Source organism: Pelodiscus sinensis, chromosome 2 (genome assembly GCF_052426305.1).
Source record: "Pelodiscus sinensis isolate ZL-2025 chromosome 2, ASM5242630v1, whole genome shotgun sequence".
NCBI lineage: Eukaryota > Metazoa > Chordata > Testudines > Trionychidae > Pelodiscus > Pelodiscus sinensis.
The window spans coordinates 89,683,727-89,696,844 of record NC_143053.1 but is presented as its reverse complement, the minus strand read 5'-3'; the positions used below and the strand labels follow the sequence as shown (position 1 = coordinate 89,696,844).

Genomic DNA, 13,118 nt, shown 5'->3' with positions numbered 1-13,118 from the left:
ATAGTTCTCTGAAAACATCCACGCAATGTTCAGCAGCAGTCAAAAAAGCCAACAATGTTAAGATTAAAAAAGGGACAGAGAATAAGACCGAGAATATCTTATTGCCTCTATAGAAATTCATGGCATGCACATCTTGAATACTGCATACAGATGTGATTGCCTCATCTCAAAAAAGATATATTGGCATTGGAAAAGATTCAGAAAAGGGCAACAAAAATGATTAGGAGTTTGCAATGGGTGCCATATGAAGAAAGACTAAAAAGATTGGGACTTTTCAGCTTAGAAAAGAGGAGACTGAGAGGGGACATGATAGAGGTCTATAAAATCATGACAGCTATGGAGAAAGTGAATGAGGAAAAGTTATTTGTTCCCATAATATAAGAACATGGGGTCACCAAATGAAATTAATAGATAGCAGGTTTAAAACAAACAAACGGACATTTTTCTTCATGCTGCACACAGGTATTCTGTGGATCTCCTTGCCAGAGGATGTTGTGAAGACTAGGCCTTCCAACAGGGTTATAGAAAGAACTAGATAAATTCATTGAGGTTAGGTCCATCAGTGGCTATTAGCCAGGCTGGGTAGGGGTGATGTCCCTAGCTGCTGTTGGTCAGACTGGAAATGGATGATAGGACAGGGATCGCTTGATTACCTGTTTCTGTTTATTCCCTCTGGTGCATCTGGCATTGGTCTCTGTCAGAAGACAGGCTACTGGGCTAGATGGACCTTAGGTCTCACCCAGTATGGATGTTCTTATGTTAGCAGGAGTTAGCAAGATCTATTTGATACAGATCCATGGATTTCAAGCCCCACAAGAGAAGTAAATGTGTCACAAAATCAGCAGTTACCTGAAGGGATAAGTATTTTATAATTCCCTTCAGAACAATTAATGCAAAATAAGATGCTAAAGTTAGGGTAAGATAAATATTTGTTATATAACCATTCAAATTACTATGTTGAACAAAATGTGTAGAATATCTTTTTAAAATAATCAACAAGAAAAATTAGAATTGGGACTACCCGCAATTAAAAGGTTTACTCTAAGACTTAATTATGTTCTTAATACATTTTGGATAAATAGCACACAGCCTTGAACTGTGATTATATATATTTTATTCCACTTCAGCAAATGATGTGGACAAATACTGAACATTAGTTTATGGAGTTCATAAACTTACCACTCCAGAAAGTTGAAATTGTAGCTTATTTTTCATATGAGGTTCTGCAAGTCTGTAATATTCCAGGTCCCAAAATTGAGCATAGTCTCCTCTATCCCTAGGTAAAAAGATGATAGCAATCTACCAAGATAGGGGTAAAGTGTTAATGAAAGTTTACTTAAAATTTTATATACAACTACAATTTTGCCTATATGAAAAAGTTGCAGTATTTTGTCCTGGTTTAACTACATTAGTTTAAATTCATACACTGAGGCTTCAACTTCACTGAGTTCTTCCTGCAGGAAACATGCTAATGAGGGACTCATTAGCATAAGTTGCAATCTCATTAGAATACTTTCTGCCATTTCTTTTTGCGCAAGGGGTTTTTGTGCAAAAAGCAGCAACGTGGTTGGGGGGGTTGCGCAATACCCCATTTTGTACAAGATCCTTACGCCTGTCCCAGAGAAGCATAAGGATCTTGCTCAAAACAGGGTTTTTGAGGGAAAAAAGTCCACATTGCTTGTTTTAGTGCAAAAACCCCTTGCACGAAAAGAAATGGCAGAAAACAGCTAATGGGATCACATACACAGCAATGATAACTGGGGTATGAAGGTAAAATGCACTAGCCTAATGCATATTAACAGACTGTATACACTCTGCTACTGAGAACTAGAAGTTCCTAGTGCACTGTAGGAGTGACTTGTTTCAAGTTAGCCTACATCAAACAGGTTAAAGCTAAACCAAAATAAGACATTCAAACAGATGCAACACTTAAAAGATCAAAATGGTTTTTAGGGTAGGCTTTTAAAAATTGCATCACTACACACGTTATTCAAAAACTTCATACACAAAAATTGATAACAAGTCTCAAAGGGTAGCTGTGTTAGTCTTTAAGGTGTCACAGGACTCTCTTTTTCCAAATATAGACTAACAGATTTTACTCATGAAAGCTTATGCCCAAATAAACCACTTTGTCAGGTTCATTGGAGTGGAAATGACAGAGGCAGGGACATATGCATATGTATTAGCATATATAGAGAAGGGAGTTACTTATCAAGTGTAGGACCAGTGTTAACCAGGCCAATTAAGTCAGGGTGGATGAGGTTCATGCCCAGCAGCTGATGAGATGTGAATTATCAAGAGAGGGAAAATTACCTTTGTAGTGAGGTAAGTACTAAATAAGGATTTAGAATGCTTATTTTATCATATTATATTTGCAAATGAATTGCAGCTCTGCTGTTTCTCTTTGTAGTCTGGTTTTGAATTTTTTTTGTGAAAGGATGTCAGATTTGTGCCGGACATCAGGAAAGGTAACATACAAAAACCAGTAAGAGGACACTTTAAATCTGTTACTAAGTGTATAAGGAAGTTAAAGTAGCATCCTTTTCCAAAAAACCCTTCAAAATCAGACTTCAAAGAGGAAAACACAAATATTCAGTGGTTCCTTATATGGGTTTGATCTTCAAAAGGTGTTTAAAAAATAAGTTGATCTCCTCAGAAAAAGGCTTCATAGATACAAAATATAAATGTATGTATTTTTCCAATATTGTTAATTGAGTTTACATGAAGAAACAGATTGATGAATGGATGCGAATAACCATTCTGATTTTGTTTTGGATGGCCAGTGTTTTAACACCATTTAAACAGATATTTAGATGCATTTTAAACTATTTCCAACTCTGAAGACCAGATGCAACAAGGTTGTATTTCCTGGAGTTCTTATGTTTTATTTAAATTATAGTACAGTTAAAGCAGATAAATGCTGTGTGTTAATTTGTAATACTAAAAAAACCACACACAAAACACACTTACTTTTTCTTTTCCATGAGCTTCAAGTGTACCAGAAACTCGGGAACATCTGAAAGCTGTGTAGGTTACCCTGTAAACATTTCCACTTTCATCTAAACCCTACAAATGAGGTAATTAAGTTTTGATAAATCAAATATAATCAGCTTTAGAAAAAGTTTTTTTTAACAGCATTCACCCAGTTCATAATCTAATGGAAAAACTGTATAATATTAGAATATACTATTGTGACTGAATGACTAACAGGAAAAAAAAGAGTATAAGTAGGGGTTCCCAAGCATTTTCATAGTCTGGATCAAAGATTGCCTCATGGACCACGTTCTCAACAGTTCCTGATTGTATGAGCTTGTTCGTCATTCACTAGCAATCAAATGTTCTCACATGCACAACAACTGACTATGGAAAACATTAGAAAAGTAATGTTTGATTTTTTTAATGCAATTTAGCTGCAGGAGACTATGAGTCAACTTCATATCATCCAGCTCTCAACAAATCTAGTAATGCACCATGGACAACTTCTTGTTTACTAATCACACAGCTTGGGGACCACTGAGCTAAAGTAGAACAGCAATGAATAAGTCACCTACTTACCATGTATAAATATTACTGTAAGTAAAACATTTCCTAAAAGGAAGATTTTTAAGCTAGGAGAAATGTTATCTGAAGGGACTAGTAAGTATCTCTTTAAAAACGCCCATTGACAATTTATATAACACACTATTTCCAATACAAAATTTAACTCACCTTGACATATGGTGGTGCAAAAGATGACAAGTGCCACTTCACATCTTCATTCCCAGGATTTTCAATCTCTAGGTAGTTTTCTAAAAGAAAAACCTCAGATGAATAAACATGAAACAAGAGTGATGAAGAATAAATATTTGCATTATTAACAACTCGAACAACCTTCACCTCTCAGAGTGCTAAGTAACATACTTTGCTCGATGCCACTTTATGTATTTTATCAGCAAATCAATTACAAAATTCTGAGAGGTTGAACATCAAATTGTATTTTAGGATTTAAACCTATTATTCTTCATCACCTAATAAAGGATCATATGGACACAACGGCAAGACCCAAAGTCTCAAACTAAAATTTGTCCTTGAAATCCTCTGCATTTTCCAATTAAATCTGAATGGTACAAGCTACCTTCTCATGGTAAATTGATGAACTTTTTCATCTTTAGAGAGTATGAATCATGGGTAAGACACAACTCAAACATACAGCTCGTCAGATGAATAAGGTCTTTGAATCTTGGCTGAAGCTAGGTAGCTCAAGGGATCATTTGGCAGCTAGGCTACCAGCTCTCCAAGATGTAGACAATCCAAACTCAGTGCACTGAGATCTAGGCAGACATCTCCACATATTACTGAATAAGCTGATCCCCTCCCCCAACCCACAAGTAGAGAGGCACTCCTAACCTCTTCCCAAATAATGGAATTTGACTGTCTGAAGTATGACACCACCATAGCTGGCAGTAAATACTACAAACTTGTTTCTACATCTTTGGCAGGTCTGACACAACAATTTTCTCCTGGATATCTATTGACTCTTCCTCTAAGTTCTGACTGTGGGAAAAACTAAATCAAAGTGTCCAGCACTGGCATTTTAGCTGTTGAATCTTTGATGCTCACTGCAAATAGTGGCTGCTGAAGCTTCACTCTGAAGCCAATTAAGTGAAACCTATAGCAAAGACTCCAACACAACCCTAATTCCAAATAAGGCAAAAACTCAATGTCATGTTCCACCATATTAACTCTGCCGGAAGGAAGACACAAACCATTACGTGATGGTTTTCTTAGGAGATGATGGGTCCAAGTTATATCTTGGAACACATTTAATGCCTTGAAATATCATGAATCTTTCCCAGGCAAATCAAGCCAGTACTCATAACAATACATCCGAAATCATATCTGTTTGAGGTAGCAATTGAGCTGCTTATATTAAACTAGGCAGACATTAAAAGGGGAAGGAATGGAAAACCAACATCCATCTCAGGGCTCAAACACAACAGCTTTCCCTTAAATTAATATAATAGCAAAAAATGAATTGATCAAGTAAGCCTAGAAAAGTCTTGGGGCATACTAATTCAGTAAACTATGAAGACAATGCAGCACTAACTCCTGATCCATTAGTTGAAACAGATGGCTTCCCTACAGGCTGGGTCGAAGGGCAGCAATCAGCAGGGGTCAGTTTATCGTGCCTGGTACTCCACTAGAGCAAGAAGAATAAGTGAAGTTAATGGCAAAAGTCAGCTGTTGACTTACTGCAGTAAGCAGACCCAATTATATTGTCAACTTCCGCTATGTTACTCTAGTAGCTGAAGTTGCATAAGTTAGGTTGACAACCCAAGGCAGTGTAGACAAGACCTTCTTTCCATTCTTGCAACGTAACAAACAAAGCTGAACATTTGACACTAGTGGACCTGGTAATTTTGTGAGTAACTGATTACCTGAGCTTTCACCAGATCCTGTTTCAGGAAAAATAATAGTTTTGTTCTTTATTTCCACTTTTGATGAAGGTAGCTTTGTAAATGGCTTTATCATATGAGTGATAGATGCAGATGGTGGTGTGAAGACATCAAGCTTTTTAGACATTGATGTGGTTGAAGATACATCCTGGGCAACATTTTGTCGAATCTGAACTTTAATGAACTTTAGAACAAATTTGAAAAAACATGAACAATGTTAAGCCACACACATCCCAACAGGCTCTGCTCATGCCCTTTGCCCCAAAACTACATCTTAAATGGCTTTAATGTATCAATGGCTTTAACAGAAAAAAAGGTTACTTACCTTCTCTGACCTTTTGCTCTTAGAGATTTAGGTCACACGTGCATAACACTTCAAGGCTATGTCTACACTGCCCAGTCTTGCGCAAGAACATCACCACCTCATTTGCATACTTAATGAGCTGCCATTTTTATGCAAGGGGCTTTTGTGTAAGAAGGAGCAGTCTACACAGCTCCTTCTTGCGCAAAAAAGCCCTCTTGCGCAAGAGCCTCTCTGCCACTTATTTTCAGGCAGAACAGCTCTTGCCCAAAAGCCCCTTGTGCAAAAATGGCAGCTCACTAATTATGCAAATGAGGCACGGCGGTTTTGCTCCGGGGCAAAGGAGCAAAGCCGCACGGGCAGCGGGGTCCCGCCGCCTGTGCGGCTTTGCTCAGGTCTCCCTGCTGTGCTGGAGGGGACTCCCCCCCCCCCCCCAGCACAGCAGGGAGACAGGAGCAAAGCCACAGAGGCGGCGGGGCCTCCGCGGCTTTGCTCGGGTCTCCCTGGTCTGCTGGGGGGAGAGGGGGTGCAGCTAGTGCGCCCTCCCCCCCCCAGCAGACCAGGCTTTTGTTGCGGGACGCCTGGGGTAGAGCAGCTGGGGTGCTGCCGGGTTGGTCCTGGGGGGACCTACCCGGCAGTGCCCCAGCTGTTCTGTCCCAGGAGTCCTGTCCCAGGAGTCCAGGTTCAGCCGCTGTTGAAACTGATCAGCGGCTGATTCCAGGAAGCCGGGGGCAGAGCAACTCTGTCTAGGGCTTCCTGTAGTCAGCCGCTGATCAGTTTCAGCAGGGGCTGAATCTGGAGCCAGTTCCGACTTACATACAAATTCAACTTAAGAACAAACCTATAGTCCCTATCTTGTACGTAACCTGGGGACTGCCTGTATTGTAGATAATTATGAAGCTCTTATCAAATGTATTCAATCTCAGACTCACTGGAAAAACTTCAAGATTGCTTTTTTCACTTTGGTGTTGCCTCTTGAGGCAGTGCTAAGCATATAGTGACTAATGAACATGTGGATAGAAGACAATATCTCCAAATATCCACAATAGAGACATGTCCCATTAATGCTAGAAAGACTACATATTGCCTGGTTGTGTGTGCCATCAATTTTTCAAGTAGCATCCTGCCCACTGAAGCAGAAGAGATGCAAAATGGATTACCAGTTGAAAGTCAGAATCATAATTGGGTGTCCCTTCATTTGTTCTGCATAGGAAAACAAACAACTGAGTATAGACACCTAAAAGTTTGTTCGGTCCAGGTAATATAACAAAAGCTCAATGTACATCCAGAAAGTGCAGCTTTTCTTCTCACTGGTAAGCTGTAGTTTGGCGAGAGGGGGAGACAGGTAAATATAGAAATTAAGGTGGAAATCTGAAGCCACCTTTACAGAAATTTTGTATCAGATCTAAGCTGGACTTTGCCCAGATAAAAACAGTGTACTGGGGATCTCTGTCAAGTGCCTGCAACTCTCCTCCTCTCCTGGCTGAGGTGTGATGACCACCAGGCAGTCTACTTCAAAGAGATACAGAATCAAAAAAATATGCTAAAGGTTTGAAAGGGGGGGATTCATAAGAATGGACAATACTAAATTTGAAGTCTCAAATGGGCACTGGGTCACAAACCAGAGGGAATAATTTATCTAGACCTAAGTGATGTGGCCATTACAGGATTAGTGAACCAAGCTTTACTACAGATTTTAAGACGAAATGCTGAAATTGTGGCCAATGGAACTTTAAGAAAGCTTAAGGATAGAATAGATGTATTGATGTGGGAGTCTAACTGTATTTGAATAGCACAAGCAGTAGTCTATTACTCATGTGCTTAATCATGTTTGACAAGCCAAATACCATACAACAGTGTTAAATATATTAACAAATTTAGTTAAAATTAGTTGACCAATTTGACCAAATTCTATATGTAACATCCATTGATTCGGTTTTCTCTTTCCAATCGTCACTCTAGGTTTTTCTGTAATTGATGAGCTGATTTCTACAGTACCCATTTCCTCACTTGGTCGTCTTCCTTAATTCTCAACCTCTCTCTTCTTCCCAAAACATCTCTAAATTTTATTTGTCTCTCTTATCTCACCACTCTTCCCTTTTTTATTGACCATCCTCAGCCATGTACCCAATACACAGATTTGGAAATTTTAATAGACACAGGAGGACTAAGTTTATTACCTGCAGAGAGCTATGAAAATGGGATCACTGAATGGCAGTGCCCAAAGCACGAGGCTAACACCAAAATCCACTTCCAGCTGCTACAATTCCAATCAGCCTCCAGTTAACAGGGAAAGTATTTGAAGCTCTGCTTATCTAGCCATCTTGTAGCTGGAAGGGAAAACATTTTTCTGTTTTCCTCCCTAGAGCCTACTTGCTGCTGCAAGAGGACATTTCTGCTACTACTCTTTCATAACCGTCATTTTGAGTCTCCTTCTTCAACAATTTCAGTGGCTGATTCTGTTATTTCTTGCTTTCCCATGATGCAGCATGATGAAATTAAACTGATTTTTTTCAAGTTTTACAGCTGAACACTGAGATCTGAAAGACAGCAGTGAAAGCTGACAAAGCTCCCCAGCAGCTTGTAGAAATACTAAGACACTCAAGCCGTGCGTCTGCAGATTTTAAGGAGACAACACTGCATCAGTTAATCTTCCTAACTTTACCTTGCCTCTTTGGACAAATACATAATAAAAGGCCACATACATCAGGTAGTGAGATTGTAGTAAGTTCTGAGGTACTGGTTCCCATTTCTATCATACAATTCAATTACATAGGATTTCTTAACAGAAGAAACTTTGTTCCATCTGTGACATTTCTGCATTTAAATTCCGTAATTCAAAATAGTTGCCAGAAAAAAAAAATCTTGTTTGGCTAGAAGCAGGAAGACAGAGGAAAAAGGGAAAAGACTAGTGTTTGTAGACTTCTTGCCACAGACCTAGACTGAATTTTGATTAATATTGATTGTTCTGCAGATGCCAATCAGGCCCAACAAGCAAATGCTCACCACCCTTGTTTAGCAACAACCTACTACAGTAAAATATGAAGAACTCTCTCATATCTTCTGAGAAACTAAACGCAGAAAATGTGCTTAACAAGTGTGAGAATTTTAAACAACTCAGCCATTTTAAGGATTCTCCTCATGATTCTTCAGAGACTGACAACCCAATCAAGACCCTTTCAATCCTAAAAGGAGAACTTTAATTTATTAAATGAAATGAAATATTCTTTATTAAGTGACAGTAAGTTGTCTTTATATTTCAATAACAGTTTTATCCCCTAGATTTTTAATATCTTCACAGGTTTATAGAACAGACTTTCATAGGCAAGGTAAGTTTAATGGAATGGTAAAGTAATTAATCAGTGTGCCCAAATTAAACTGACTTGTAGCAATATGGTAAGCAACAATCTTAAGACTTTATGGAATCTCTCTAAGAAAACCACTTTTACCTTTTGTCCGTTGTCACAATGTATGTAAATTAGACCACTCCAAGGAAATACTGAAGGTTTTGTGGCAAGTGACGGATTAGGACTCACAAGAATTACGATACTGTTCCTAAACAAAGCATTGAAAAGCAGTAAAAACTATAGCATCCATTTGAAAAACTGTTAATTCTCTCTACACACAATAACTCAAACTCAAAATTGTTGAATACTGCATCTAAGTAAGCTAATATATATACTACTTTAAAGCTCTAGATTTTAATGCAGTGGGTAAACATAATTCCTAGTACTAAATTGATATCCCATGTATTACTGCAGTTTAAGGTCCCCATAGGTTTCAAAACTTTGATAGCAATTGCAAATGTGCATACTACACTTACATTTAAGTGCCAATCATTGGAAAACTTGTCCTCATATGCCTTAGAGAAGGCTATATATTTCAGAATCCCTAGAAAAGATAGCTGTGCTTGTTGAAAATGGGACTTACGGACTTGTGGTCTATAGTTTTTACCATTTGGGCAAAATGACACCGGAAAGGAGTATTTAAGGACCCTTAAAACCATTGCAGTTGCCAATGATTTTCATGAAAATAAAGGCACTCCAGTTACACTGAAAATTCCTACTAATCCCTATTCTGGGCCAGTAGGATGCCTTGAAGTCTAATCAGCCTCAACACAGAATATGTCTGTCAGAGACCATAGTGATAGTCTGATTTAAGGGCTCTGCAACAAAGATAAAAAGATTAGGAGTCTTCTGAAAAGCTTTCATCTATCCAGGTAAAAGACATGGGTTCTTCTTACATAAAGTGTATCTAATATAGCTTCCTTGTTGTCACAATGAGGTTTGGGGTACAAGACTGAAAGGTGACTCAGCTGGCTCATGGGGAATTTTGAGAGCTCCATTTTTAATGGAGCATGAGTATAATCTGTCCCTCTTTAGTCTTTTTAAAAAGCGTGTCGCATGTGAAGCCTGGCATATAGTATTACTGTAGTGCTTCCTGCCATATGTTCCAAGAACTAGCACTATCTCACTAATATTTCCAGGCTACTTTGAACGGTCTCAGTGTGGCCAGGTAGAGGAATCTGTGTTGAGACAGGAGAGCTTTGACCTGTAACAAGTTGAGATCAGCCCCTATGAATTCCAGGTGTTGCAGTTGAATGAGGGTTGATTTAGAGTCACTGATCTGTAAGTTCAGATCTGTAAACAAGCATATACGTGCTAGGAGAATCTTGAAAATGTTCTTGGTACTGATGACAAACAAAAGGGAAATACTGGCAGTGGTCTTGTCTCAGACTGAATCTGAGAAATTATTTCAGGACTGAGATATAAAAGTAGGTGCCCCGAAGGTTGATGGATGAAAACCAGTCTTCCTGTTCTAATGCTGGCATGATTATTCCTAGAGTAACCATATTGAATTTTTGAGCACTCACCAATTTGAGTGTTCTGAGGCTGAGGTCTATTATGGGTCTCAAATCTCCCTTCCTGTTGGATGTCAGGAAATAAGAGCAGAACCCTTCGCACTAGAGAATCAGTACCTAAGTATCTATATCTGGAGATCATCTAGCTCTTGCTTTAGTAATTTTCATAGGAACAGTCCCTGAAGAGGAGCAGGTAACAATGTTTTTTCCCACTTGCTTCTAGGTAGATGCCATTGGTGCTGGGTCTGCCAAATGGTTTTATCTGGGTCCAGAATGGCCTCAATAAGCAGGCACTCCTCTTTCCCCGTCCTACCCAGTGATAAGGTCCTTCATGAAAGGCTTTCTACAATGGAAACTTGACCAGCAGAACTATAGCAATATAATATACCAATATGTCTATGCTGGTTTAAGTTACTATGTGGATAGTTTTCTGGAATAAGTGACTTAACTCTAGCATAATTACTCCATGAAGTTATACTGGAAATAAAACATTATTCCAGACATATATTCACATATGGAGTTATACTGGCATAACTACTGTGGTATGTGCTTAGTGAGAAATGGTACAACCGATTTCAATGGGTTGTAGATAACTTACCCAATTTTAATTTCTTTACAATTAATTGTTCAAACACCAAAAGTAATAGCATAAGATCGAATATATTAGGACTTATGAAGTGTGTATATTCAAGAAAGATAAAACTTGTGCCAGATTCAAAGATATGTGAACAGCAAGAAAGTAAGCTAGCATCTGCAAAGTCCACTAACCTTTTATAGTAGAAGAAAATAAGACAGACTTACTCTGGCTCAATAACTCCATGTTGAGGTGTTATTGTAAGACAATGAGCTGGCCAAGAGAGTTCAAATTTCAATGATCTATTACAATTACTCATAATTTGTATATGTCCAGTTTGAGTTGTTCCACCTGTTGTACAATATACAAAAGTTTCAGTTCAGCTATAACATTTTACATGAATAAATTACTGTAGATCAAAAACTGATAGCTCCATTCATTAAGTAGGAAGCTGTTCGCTATTTAACATCCCTTCATCATGTTTTGTACTGAATGGTTATCCTTGCTGGCAATTAAGTGTATTTTAGAAATGAATCGTAAAATCTCATTTTCAGGACATATACTGGCACCTAAAGGTATTCTGAAAGCAACTTCAATTGACAAACCAAAACCACAGCTCAAACTATTTGGTAAGAAAATTAAATAGGAAAGTTATAACCAAAGCTGAACTTAAATACTATGGTAGGTTAGGAACATTCAGTAGTTAGACCTCTTATTACTTACTCAAACTTAAAGAAATACTCACTAATAGAAGGAGATGTCAAAATTAAATGTTCAGGCTGAATGGTCCATGTCTCTTGAGAAATAAACTTATTCTGAACAGGGTCATCAGTATTTAAAGATAATGGGAAACGCTGAGGTCCTTTAACTGGAAGAACATCCAAAGTTGTGTTGGTATGTGTCTCAGAGCTTCCAAGCCTGAAATGAAATCATGAAGAAAAAGCTTTTACTGAAGACCACAATCATTTCTTTATACAAAGTTAGTTAACCAGGGTAACACTGTTTTTCTTTTGAGGACTAGTTTAGCACGGCCTCAATTTGAGTTTCCATTAAAAGGAAACTATTGAAATTCAGTAAGCTATATATAATTGACATGACAGTGGGTAGTTTAGTTTACATAAAATTTGAAAAGCAGTAAATGATATTCTTTGAGAAAGGTGAATTTCCTTAACTGGTAAGGAAAAATTACTTGTTGATAATTCTAAATTTCTTAGTAGTCTCCTGACATCCAGCAACAGCAGTTGTTGACAGCATAATTGTTCTTCCTACCAGAAACAACTATATTTTTCAACTGATTAATTTCCACACCCCCAGTTTGACATTTCCGGAGAAAAGTATTGAATAATGAGGTCACAACTCCAAACAACATTTTAAGGGAAGATAGGAGATAGATAAAAGAGGACGACTACAAACAAATGATACTTGCAGGTAATTTCTCTTTGCTGTATCTTATTTAGCTGGCATTGCTAGATGAAGATGTGAGGAAGTAATGGGGTGAATACTATACATATTTATAAAAAGAAACATTTCTACCATTTGGTCCTAGAATATTCATATGCCTATTACAAAAAGGTGCAACAATGACGTATGCAGTTGATTAGCTTAGCTTGATTTTGGATGCAAATTTAAAACCACCCATCCATTTTGGATTTGATTGTCATCTGCCCCTTGTTATGATGTTAATAAAATCCTCTTTGAAATCTGAGACAGTTTGCTTGACTCCCAAAAAAATTTCTTTTCTGATACACAAAGATGTGACACTGGTTAGAGAAAACTGGCTGGTTAGCACAGAATTCCAATCTCATCTAGGTTTCCTTTTTTAATTTATTCCAAATAATGTCCTAGATTAGAGGAAAAAATGAAAAATAAGTGAATTCTCCCACTATATAGGGAAGTATTACAGCAAATTTAAAACAACAAACCTAAAACCGAAAATAAAGTCACTTC

The 13,118-nt window shown here is 37.9% G+C and overlaps 1 protein-coding gene across 5 annotated transcripts in view; it reads right to left on the bottom strand.

Moving 5' to 3' along the window:
- CEP192 (centrosomal protein 192) overlaps positions 1-13,118 on the bottom strand; it is a 164,760-nt gene that overhangs the window by 19,612 nt on the left and 132,030 nt on the right. For all 5 annotated transcript variants that reach the window (XR_012901559.2, XM_089776315.1, XM_075921011.2 and 2 more), the window contains exons 36-42: positions 11,917-12,089; positions 11,399-11,522; positions 9,186-9,291; positions 5,418-5,619; positions 3,709-3,788; positions 2,971-3,066; positions 1,180-1,299 (exon numbers count right to left, since the gene is read on the bottom strand). Coding sequence is in view for 4 of the 5 variants with exons in the window: in XM_089776315.1 (XP_089632441.1) it covers positions 1,180-1,299; positions 2,971-3,066; positions 3,709-3,788; positions 5,418-5,619; positions 9,186-9,291; positions 11,399-11,522; positions 11,917-12,089 (901 nt within the window). In the remaining variant the exon portion in view is untranslated. The remainder of the gene's footprint in view (positions 1-1,179; positions 1,300-2,970; positions 3,067-3,708; positions 3,789-5,417; positions 5,620-9,185; positions 9,292-11,398; positions 11,523-11,916; positions 12,090-13,118) is intronic.